At 43.6% G+C, this 12156-nt stretch overlaps 1 protein-coding gene across 1 annotated transcript; it reads left to right on the plus strand.

The window, feature by feature from the left end:
- Nucleotides 1-8261: 8261 nt before the first annotated feature.
- Nucleotides 8262-10792, plus strand: fjx1 (four-jointed box kinase 1). Its single transcript, XM_079500761.1, has one exon. It carries the CDS (start codon nt 8648-8650, stop codon nt 9929-9931), a length of 1284 nt encoding a protein of 427 aa, XP_079356887.1. The 5' UTR covers nt 8262-8647; the 3' UTR covers nt 9932-10792.
- Nucleotides 10793-12156: the final 1364 nt, after the last annotated feature.

Here is a 12156-nt window from a genome sequence, read left to right on the forward strand (position 1 = left end):
AGATCAGGCTGTGAGAGGGGTGGGTGGTGTTCTTAATTATGCTTAATGATTAACTAACTAATAAAGTAATTTGTTTTTTATCAGAATTCAACTGGAGAACATTATGGGCCACAATCCACAAATTAAGGCCTTTGCAAGTGTAATAAAGCTAAGAAATCCATATAGCCTACTGAACTAAACACATTTTTGGTGACCACCCGAAATAGCTAAGAATTAACAAAATTCAACATGAACAAAAATGAAATAAGGAAGGAAGTTAGAGCCACAATTTCAGTACCAAACTAAAAGGTATTGAAACGGTACAGATAGCTAATGTAGAAAGACTAATGTATAAAGGTGGAAGCTATTAAAACACACGCTTTATCGCAAAAGCTGTCGTCTAATCAGCCAGAAAAGCAGTGAGACTATTATTACAACTGAAGAAGAAAAGAAGACAAGTGCCCTTTCCTTTCTATGAGAAGAAAATAATAAGTTAAAGAAACATTTTGATGAGTCAAAGAGGTCACATTTGCATGAAACATAATAGAGACAGTGGTTTGGGAAATAGGCTTGTTGTTAGTGCCTTATCTATGAGATAATATAGTGGTCTCCCTCTAGAGGGAGCCATAGTCTAATAATCCAAAGAGTCTTGCAGGCATTGCATGTGATGAATTCATCATAGTTTCCATCCTAATTTATACCTCTTGTACGACCGTGTTGCTCATCGTAAATATCAGATTTTCATAAATGATATTCATCAAGGAATGCGGTTGCACGATGACATATAAAGTAGCCATTAAGGGTTGTAGTTTGGCCTAATCATGTCGAAATGCCACATTCATTCGCGTCTAACTTTTGTGGCCTGCTCACACAGATCAATACAGACAGAATGAATAATTCTGCACTACTACCCCTCACCTCTACAACATAATGATTTCTATGACTTCATGTGAAATACATCCTATGCTGTTGCATTTCAATCCGTAATGGAACATATTGATTTGCCATTGCAAGCAGCAAAGTGCAGTCAAGATGTCCACAGCTAGACCCTCAGCAGGAGAGGAGTGTAAGTAGGAGGCAGTGGGATGGAACAGGCCACCATAACCCATCACTTTCATCTCATTCCATTATTTAGATTCCCCCAACTGAGCTAAGCGTGACTGTTTGATCGTTTTCTCTGCTCTTCCTTTTTTATCAGCAATGTGCTTCTGCCACTACCCTCTACCACATTAAATTATTCAATTGGGCCTCCTTTGTTGTTAATGGGGGTGATCATTCTCGCTTAAACGGTGTAATGTATGTGCTGACAGCCAACAGTGATACAAGCCGTTCTCTGGGGACACAAATCTATCAGTGGTGGTCGTTTTATTCACAACATTAATATATCCGGGCACTAGTGAAGCACAAGGAAGTAGAATACACTCAACATCAAGGCCTATGTGGAGATGGACATTCCACAAGGCCAGAGCTCAGCTGTAAATCAAGCCTATGCATACATACAGTATACCGTTAAGCTGGCTCCCAGTGAAATACAGCTGACATCAAATGGCCAGGGCATTGTGGAGCATTTGACAATCCCATTTGTTATATGCCTGACACCCCTCACCCACCCTTACCAACAACAACAACAACAACCTGCAGGATGTTATGATTATCATGGATTATAAGTATAATAAACAAAGATTAAGAGATAAAGTGTTAGGGGATTATTCCTGATTTGCATGCAGTTTGCCAAGCTTACACAACAAGTATTACGAATAGATTTGCATTCAAATTGAGCGACACAAGATGTATATCAAACGATTCTTTCAAACAGTCCCAATGTTGTGGTAAACCAAAGTTATTGAAGCTCTGGAAAATACAAGTCTGTATAGTTTTTGTTCCAAGAGATGAACTTTGTAATAAAGAAGCTGAACATGTCTCCACATGTCTTGTTTTGTTTCCCTTCCCCCACCAGGGTTCTGTCAACACCACTAACCCAAGGGGTCAGAATGCCAAGGGTCATTCTTGTGTCCAGGGATTCTGACCTCTCTGTGTTTTCTACTTCCCTCTAAACTTGACACGGCTGAGGATGCAGGCGTTAATCTGTTATAAATGTATAGCAAGGAACAATGTGGAAGGGAAATTTTTATTTTGATTAAGAGGTAAACAAAATATAAGGAGCCTTTTAGGCAGTTCCCAGATGATCATTTGTTAGATCGTTTGCCTATAATCTTTTAGACAGTACGTAGCTTAAAAACATGATGGCTTGTTGTGACTGTAAGGTAGAATCCCCAGACTGTCTGGGAAAATGTGAATGAGAAATGCTCTCCCCTCTCTTTGTGGCAGCGGTGGCCGAACGGATTGCGGAGCGGTCTTGATGACCGGAAGGTCGCCAGTTCGAATCAGCGGTCCAACACGTTAAAATTACCACCGCTGAAGTGCCCTTGAACAAGGCATTGAACCACTACGATGAAATGTTCTATGAGCAGGGCCTGGCTGGAAACAAGTTCTTGAGCTTAGCCCAGATACCCTGGGTACATTTGGTAATCATTTCATTTCTCTTAGCATGTGAATCTACTACAGTACATAAAGCAAGACTGTAAAGCAGGTACTGTCTTACTGTGAAAGAGCTTGTCATGCTTCAGCTAATAGTAATAGCTAATAATATAGAATGAGATAAGACAGGATAGGTAGAATAATATTGCAATACCATTGTCAAAGTGATTTTCTTAATTGGTTTTCTATCTTTTTGTGTAATTAATTAATCTTCTCTGTTGTCTTAGGATCCTTGCTATACATAAAGCAGATAAGAAATTAGTGTACAGAGGCTTCTGCTGGCCTCAAGATCTGATGGTAACCTTAAAGAGTAAGCATTTAGTGCAAAGAGCACATCTGCGATTCATAAGCTTTGTGACGCACTAAGCGGAGGCAATACAAAAGTGCCTGGGTCCCTGGAGCGTGGTGGTTAACCACAACATATCTGAGCATATACCGCTACATAAAAGAACGGGAAAAAGACTAACAAACTGTTGAAGGTTATCTTGTGATTTTTTAATGATTTGTTTTACTGTTTAAAGAACTATTGCCTTGGGAGGCATCGTTTGAACATCTGGACACATCGCATATTCAAGAGATTTAAGAGAACCCAACCATGCTCCATCTTCCCTCTATCTAGCTCATGTGGCTAAAAACACTAAATGGTTTTCATTAGTGGTTGGGGTGACTTCGTCTGAAAGAGCTGGGCTGGTTGGGTGGTGTGTGTGATGTGTGTACGAGGGAGAGAGTTAGGAAAGGGTACACTAACCACAACCCTCCTCCCTTCCATGTAAAATCATTTCAATGTGATGTGATGAGAGTGAACATTTCAGGCTGCCTTGCCCATTAAACTGAAAGCCGTTGAAACTCGTGATGAGTGAAGTAACTCTTCACTTGGAACATCAGAACACCATTCAACCACATAATTACAATAATTTTAACTGGCTGTGTGACCCATGGAAGACCCAGGTCAAGATCAATGGTGTATGCTCTGTCTAATCATCTATAAAATAATAAATAAATCTGTAAAAAGTATTTGTCTCTGAGTCACATACTGGCAAAATGTCTTTAGCTGAAATAAAGGCAAGCCTTCCTCCCACAAAGACCTGAGCACACTGGAGTCTAAGCCAGTTAGAAGACAAAATGATTTCTTGACTTATTTAATGGAGGATTTGCTGTGTCAGGTCAGGGGGTGTAATCCAGGAGATTGGACACTGATTCTTTAATTTATTTGCAAGACAGTCACCCCCTCCCTCCCTCTCTATCTCTCAATCTCTCTCTCTTTGTCTCTCTGTATCTCTTTCTCTCTGCCGCCTTCTCTCTCATTTTCTCTTCTCAATTGGCAGAATAAAATGTTGGCATTGAGCATTTTATTCTGGCATGGATGGATGAGAAGGTCTCTCATTGCATTTCAATGTTCCTCTCTCCTGCTGATTGGACTGAGGAGCACAAACTGCCACAACTTCAAACCAGATGGAGATGGGGAGTTGCAGAACTGTATATCAGACAGCCTGAAGTGTCCCTTTCCACAATGGCTGACAGAGCAATTTAGCATTCATTAACAATCACCCATTCATTAGCAATTAGTGGGTAGAAAATCAGTTCTGAGAATCACGAGTCTGCTTATCGGGGAGCCGTAATCGGCCTCAGGAAATTGGCAACGGCAAGCTAATGAAACTGCAGTGAGTGTGTGATTTTGGTGGCTGTGTGCCATGCTCAGGTCCCACCAGAGCAGCAAATTTCCTGTTTGAAGATCAGGCTCTTGATTCTTGATTCTGCCTAGGCTGCTTGTTTCTGCTTGTTACCTCTTGGTGCTGAGTTTCTATAAAGATAACACTGGAGGTGGAGAGTTGTACAACTTTAAAATCTCTGTATTATAAAGCTGCGCTATCACAGAAAAGATATGGCTCCACATTAAATAACCTCTTGCATTTCAGACACACTGATACAGACAAAACTGACAAAACCTGGTATTGTTATGGTTGGACCGAAACGCTAGAGAGATTTTAATTTGAAATGACAGAGGAAGTGGCGACACTCTGCCGAGGCGAGTGATCATTGGTCAGCAATATTGCATTGGTCTTCAGCTCATACTATTGAGCAAAGTATTCGTATTTGTGATGTGTAATAAGTTGGGAATTAACTGAATGGATCTGCTGTATACACCTTGTGAGGACACTGAGGACATAATTGCATGAAAAACAGAAGACACTGATAACATCATTGAAACGCTAGTACTGAATCATTTTGAAAGACCAATGGCCAGTGAGGAAACTCCAACTCCAAATTTGTGCTAAACAATGAGTCAGTGACTCAGTCACAGACTGGGTTGGCCTAACCGTTGCGGTCGAGCCAACAATGGAGTGTTTCTACAACATCAGCAACATACGCCTTCCGACGTAAACGTAATGCATTCTGTACGTGTGTAATATAGACAAATGATTGCAAGGTCCTGTCATGGATGCAATGGATGCATTATTCAGAAGCTTCACGAGCAGACTTGAGATAAGTGATGACAACTTGTCATCTCCTCCGAAGCGTGGCCTACTGGCCTTGTAACATCCACTCTGTGTCCATGTCGCCAGTGGTTACAGGACATATCTCATTATTGAGTCACTGTGCAGCTAGTTGAAGGCTCTAGTTTAAGTGTGCATCCTTGTTTCTACTATACTACTTCCAGAGCACGGCCAAATTCTATCAGCCTTGATGGCAACATCATGCCGTCTGAATTTAAGGTATACAGACAGTTTTGTGTGCATAGGTATTCACCACTAGAATACTAAATTAAACCATTTCATACCTTCCCTCCTTGTTCTTGCTCTTATCTGCTCGGCTCAATTTCGAGGCTACAACCCAACACTATAAACAAGAGGGGCGCACACATGTCCAGGGAACAGACATGCACACACCTACACACATGCAAGCTCACAGATATATTTATCATACAGATAGCACACAGCAAGAGAGAATGAATTTATTCCAGTGCCCCCACCTCCCACCCCACTCCACCATCCACTGTCCCTGATTCTCTGAGCGTGAGTAATTGTCAGACCCCTGTGAAATGATCGGAGCTTTCAACGCTAATGGAGGGCCCGCACATTCATTATTCAGTCCAGGAACCAGAGTGCTGCATAGCGTCGGGGGACCTATGAGTTATGGCTCAGCGTGAGCTAACCTTAAGAATGTGAGGGAAGTGATGGAAGCCTACCGCACTCTCTCCTCTTCTGATCATTCCACGCGCCTCCATTCCTCCCTCTCTCTGTCTATCCAACGGTGGCAGACAGGCATCACACGGATGAACCCGAGATCTCGTCACAGCTGTGGCCTGGTGGCCTGACGGTGCAGCATTGAGTGTACTGTGTCGTTGGGGACAGAATGACGGACAGTGCGGGCTCTCCCGTGTCACAGTTACGCTGACCACAGATGGCCACTGATTGGTGGAGAGAATCTTGCCCTGTGTTTACAGCCCTCCTGGGACTCCCGTGGGTATTTTATGAGTAAAGCTGAGGGTGGAATGTAACAGGCAGGGGCTCAGAGGCGCACTGACCTGCAGATAACACATGGCAGGGAAACAGATAGGCTTGATATCTGAACATGTCTGCACTAGTGGAGAGGGAAAGGGACACCAGCACAAATGCTGCTGCAGACTGAGCGAGTCAGTATGGTGGTGGTATAGGGTTATTCCAGACCCCCTAAAAAGCATTAAACCCGCCAGACGGAATTCCAACAGTGCACTTACAAACCTTCTACATTTCCTCATGTCTGGACTCTGGAATCTTGACACCTTATTGTTACGGAGCTCCAATGTGAAAAGTGACTGGAGAGGCAACTTCTACTGGTTCAAGGTGAAGCAGGAAATCTAATACACTAGTAGGCCTGCCAGAAACGTGTGGTATTACAAGCACACGCATACTGTATACAGTGAGACAGACATACAGTTGACAAAGATATATGCACTAATCATTAATGGAAAGAATATTTTCCTGTATAGTCAATGTATGTCACTTTAGTTCAAGTTTGCCTCAAGAGACACATTATTTCTACAACAATAATTATTACCGGTATATGGCGGTATTTAAAGTCCCATGTCCCCCTAACATTCTTGCACTGCTGCCAATTTACCTTAAGTAATAGGGAATTATTCAAATGTTTGGTAACACTTTCTATGAAGCCCATGGCTAGAATTCACTATAAACATGCAGTAATCTAATATAATCTTCATAATACTGGATTACACTCATATTCATAACGCTTTACAACACTAATCATAACACATACCATAAACTAAGCATCGGGTAATGACTTTCAAAGGTATCAGAATACTTGGCACTCATACATTTTTGGGGAGGATCATATTATTGTATTATTTTGAATCATAATTGAAATACATAATAATCACGTTAATATATCAAGTTACTATAAATTGTGTTTTAAGTAAAGTAATGACATTCCTGGAGGTGAATGCAGAAACATTTTGTGTGTTGTTCGTAATGTTATGTGTTGTTGGCATCCCCCCTCTTTATTTAAAGCACCCAAAGACCATGTGCTGTGTGTTATAATGACACTACAGTATAATTATTATTACATAACAGTATTTAACCCTTCTAAAATTATTATAATGTATTACAAATTTGACAATTGTAATACATTATAATCCTGGCCAAAATAAAATGTAAATCACTGACCAGTAATTATGTATTATGATCGAATATTTGGTCCAAATCCTTAAATGTGATGATTATTGTAATCAATATAGTAGGCCTATATAGCATTATGAGCACTTATGAGTGCTTATAACTGTGATTATACCATGTTATAAGCACATTATAATGGATTATATGTATGTTTATAATACACATGATGATTTTTTTTTCATGATGATAGATGTTTTTCATAGAAAGTGTTATCATTGAGGTAAGTAGTAAGTAACAAGCAATGTTCTTTAGCCATATTCGAAATATATATTTGGGTCGTTTTTAGCTCCTCTCTGACTCTGAGCATGAAGTCATTAATTCTTTGTGGGCACCTGCAGCTACTGCTGGCATTTGGAGCACCATGCATTGCTGGACTTCTAACTATTTTAGTCTGGATAATTGAGTATTCTTGTCTGGTCCAGTGGTTCTGACTCAGGCAATTTAGCATGCCGACATAAAACCAAACTGTTAATTTGATTATGAAGCTATGGTTTAGTTTAGGCATGACTTGAATTACAAAGTGAGATGCCGACAATGAATATTCAGGAGGGTAGGGTTGTCCACTGTGCATTATTATGCTCCTTGTGTCCATGTGTTTGTGTTTTTGAAGATTCTCATTTCTCACTCAGATGAGTTGCTGTGACTGAAATATGCATGCGATAGGCTGCTTCAAAGTTGAGTAAACCATCCGTTTGTGCAGGAAGTTGGATCTCATGCATTTCAGTGATTATGGGCCTACATAAATAGTCAAATTTCGGACATAAATGTGACTTGGCTTGTGATAGACCATATTTAGGCTACTGCAGGCCTAAATAAGCATACTGTGCCTCACTGACTTTAGCTACTATTTAGCTGACTTTAGGTTTAGACAATTTACGAATGTAGCATTAAAAATTACCTAAACTAGTGGCATTATTTTCCCCAAGTGCCGCTCATAATGGCCGCCTCCCGTCTGATTCTAATGCTGTGTCGTTTGGCCCTACATTATGGTACACTTGCTCTGCTCGTCTCTGAACCCTCCTTGATACGCCTCCCATCTCGGTGCAGAGTCACGTGTCCCACCGCCTAGTGTCTGTGAGCCGAAAGCCACACAAATCAAACTCAAGCAGCAGCACCATTGGACAGAGGGATGAGAACACAGAAAGAGAGAGGGAGCCGTACCCGTACGATGCGAAGAACGTTTAATTGAGAATATCTGCTCTATGGCTTTAAATACACAGCGTTATCGACAGGGACGGATTACGTCGCATCCCAAACGGGACAGGAGATGCGATTGACGCTGTTTAGCGTACACTCGTATGATCCAAACAGTCCGCATGTGAGCGGATCGGTTTTGGATTGTATGGGGCAACGGGACGCGGAGCAAACTTGGATTATTTGTGCATTAACCTCGTAGAATTCATCCCGAAGCCGATGGAGGCACCAAAAGGAAGGATAATCCGCCAGTAGTCTTAACCATGAGGGCTGTTTCAGCGAACTTATTTGCACTGCTCTTTCTGTGCACTTGTGCCAGTGTTTTCTACGTGTGGGACACGCTGGAGAGCCGGTTGGAGCGACACAAACGCGGGTTTCATTTGGGCTCTTTGCACCCCGGTCCTCCCGCGGACCTTTCCACCAAAACTTTCCGGACTTTGCTCGCCGTCCCCGCGGCACAAAGACTTCACTCGGGAGACAATAACGTCGTTAGGCTGGAGGTTCACAACCTCACTAATGCAAGGGATCAAACCGATCGTTACCATATGAATGTAGATAACAAGGGGTCAACGCGAGGGGAGGACCCGGTGGGCTCCCCCGTGGAGGAGGGGATTTTTTGGAACAAGCTGCTGGACGACAACCTCCTGGTCGGCTTCACGGAGGAGCATGCACGGGCTTGGCGAGAGAGAGCCCGGGGCTACCGGATAGTGAAGCTGGAGCACGGCTGCGGCAGGATCTCCAACCAGCTCGCCACGTTTTCTGACGGAACCAAAGCGTGCGTCCGCTACGGCATCAACGCGGACCAGGTGCAGGGGGAAACCTTGACGTATTACCTGGCCAGTCTGCTGGGCATCGCCAACGTCCCGCCCCTCGTCCTGGCCCAGGTGAACGTGGACGGCGACCAGTGGGCGTCGGTGAGGCGGCGGGTCGACGAGCTGCAGTGGGGCGAGCGGGCCGTGGTGTCTCTGACCGAGTGGGTCTCCAACCTGACGGGGGTCGTCACACCTGCGCCGCTCCGGCAGCAGCAGAGCGGCGGCGGGGGGCTCCATCCTCTGCGGGCGGAGCTGCGGAACAAGACGGCGGCGGAGCTCGCCGAGCTCATGCAGTGGAGCGACCTGATCGTGCTGGACTACCTGACCGCCAACTTCGACCGGCTCGTCAGCAACCTGTTCAGCCTGCAGTGGGACCCGCGCGTCATGGAGCGGGACACCAACAACCTGCTACGGACGCCGCGCGGCGACCTCGTGTTCATAGACAACGAGGCCGGACTCGTGCACGGCTACCGGGTGCTGCACATGTGGGAGAAGTACCACAGCGCCGTGCTGGGCTCCGTGTGCGTGTTCCGGAGACGGACGGTGCAGCGCGTGACGGAGTTGCACAGGCGACGGGACGCTAGGACGAGGCTCCTGGAGCGTTACCGTGATAACGAGCCTTTGTCGTCGCTGCTGGGCTTTCTCTCGGACGAACACGCGGGTGTCCTGCAGGACAGAATCGACAGATTATACAAACACATACTGCATTGCAAAGGAAGGTTTAGCCAGCTGTGAGCTACACCGTATAATCTCGGTGTGTTCATTCATTTGACTCTGAGAGTGTAAGAAATTACCCAAATTGACTCACATTTTACACTCTCAGTTAAATTAACAAGGGTTTGACTAAGATCCCTCTTGCAGCAGACAGGTGATGGGGTCTAGGTCTTCTCGCCTGCTGCTGACAAAGATGAGCGCTGCAAAATGTGATTTGGCACACCTGTGTTAAATCAATGCGCATTATACAAAACTGTCTCTAGAATCCAGCTGAACTACCTCTTGTGAATATAATGTGTTGCCTACTATGAACACTGGACGTTTGTTTATAACCTCCCCCGAGGGTCCTATAGGGCATTTTCATAACATGCCTCAGAGAGGAGTGAGACATGGTCACAGTCAATGCATTTCTTATGTTCTGCCTTTCACTCACTTGACACAAATCTGCTGACGTGCTAAGGAACACAATGTAATGGGTATATTGATGACGTGTAACCACAGCCTGTAATATGTGCTTTTGGCTTCTTGCCTTTGTGTTCAAATATCCTTGAGATACACTCCTAAGCCTTAACATGAGCTGACTCTTGTCTTGAATACTGTATTACTTTAATTTGTTATGGCAAATATTTGTCTCCTTATAGAAGATATGTTGAAAATCAATTGTCATTGCAAGCACCTGCTCTCATGTAGGCTACTTACCTTCTTGATTGTAAATCCAGCCTTAATGTCATAATAACATATATGTTGTACATGTTGTAAGTATCATGTAAATACTGTTTGTCAATCCCTTTGGGACTTTTGAAGCGCCATGACTAACTTAACGTGCATTGTAACATTCCAAATCCTGTCATCCTTTTTGATAAATATTGTAATTTAAGTTAACTATTGTCAGACTGTTGTGTTTCTTATTCAAGTCTTTCTCAGGCTTTTACAATGGCGGGTCAAACATTTGCTTATCTGTGTGTGTCCCTGGGGGATTATATAAAGGGTTTTGTGCGTGTCTGCCACAGGGTCCCCATTGTGCTGTAGAAATGTGTTGCCGTGGTGCTGTTACCGAGGAGTCATTCTGTCAGTCACAAGCAGGTTACAACAAGAATTTCTAAGCCCCCGCCTTATATTTTTTAAACAGGATCAGTGTCGTGAGTCATGAGAACAAACTAGTAGCCTACCATTTGAAATGCGTTCAAACTTGTAAAAAATGAATACCGTATATCCAGATATGTTATTGTTACATACAAATGTACATTAACTACAGTGAAAGGGTACTGGGTAAACCCCATTTAGATCTACAGGGAAGTTGATGCTATATTTAGATAGGTTCATTCATTATTCTGGTCATGTAAATGGTCATAGCCAAAGGAGAATATAGCTAATTTTCTTGGCATAAAGGAGCCCACAACTAATGGTGACTTTACTTTCAGTACGAGAGCCTTGCTAGAGAAGCTATTGGGGGAGGAATCATTTTATAACTCTGAAAGGAATTTAAGAGCAGCGTGTAAAGCATATTTGCACCCCCGGGGTCAGTTGTGTCATTGCCTTATAGGCTGTCACTTTTTCGCACCGCAACACCCATTTAATTTCACCTACTTGAAAGCCGGCTTTTCCCTCATTAGTTCCACTCTGGGCAGAGCAGAGTCTGATCCACTAGATCTAGTACACCCAGGGGCACATCAGAGGGGATGTCAGTGATAAAGCGTTTGAAGGTATAATGGTTTCCATCCGTCCCTCTTCCCTCTATCCTGCAGTCTCATCTGGTTTCTCTTACACCTTTTGTTGATGGCTAGCTTCAGGGCTGTGTTGTACAGTTCACCCTGTTCCGCAGAGCCAGGCAGGCAGGTGGAGTCGGTGTGGTTCCTTCACTGTGGCTATAAGCGTTTAGGCTGCATGATGTTCTCTTCTCCTGTCCTCCCACACACTTGTTCTCAACGTGGGGTCCGGGGACCACCAGGGGTCCTTGAGGGGGTTTCAGGGGATCCCCTGCTAAATGATAGCTATGAACCAAATGGACCCAAATGTGTCAGATGGGTTCCATCATGGCTTAATGTACATGAAATTGTGGGTTGACAATCACTGACTGTTTCTTTTTCTTTCTTTCTTTTATTTATTTTTTATTTGGCTTTTTGCCTTTTATTGATAGTTATTAGTAAAGACAGACAGGAAAGTGGGAGGGAGAGAAGTGGAGAGACATGCAGCAAAGGTCATCATGAACAGGACTCGAACACGTGACGCGCTGTCAGGCCAGAGCC

The sequence above is a fragment of the Electrona antarctica genome (assembly GCF_951216825.1).
Source record: "Electrona antarctica genome assembly, chromosome: 5".
Taxonomy (NCBI): domain Eukaryota; kingdom Metazoa; phylum Chordata; class Actinopteri; order Myctophiformes; family Myctophidae; genus Electrona; species Electrona antarctica.

Excerpts from the sequence above, each read along its gene's own strand:
- fjx1 (XM_079500761.1), top strand. The coding sequence starts at position 8,648 with ATGAGGGCTGTTTCAGCGAACTTATTTGCACTGCTCTTTCTGTGCACT.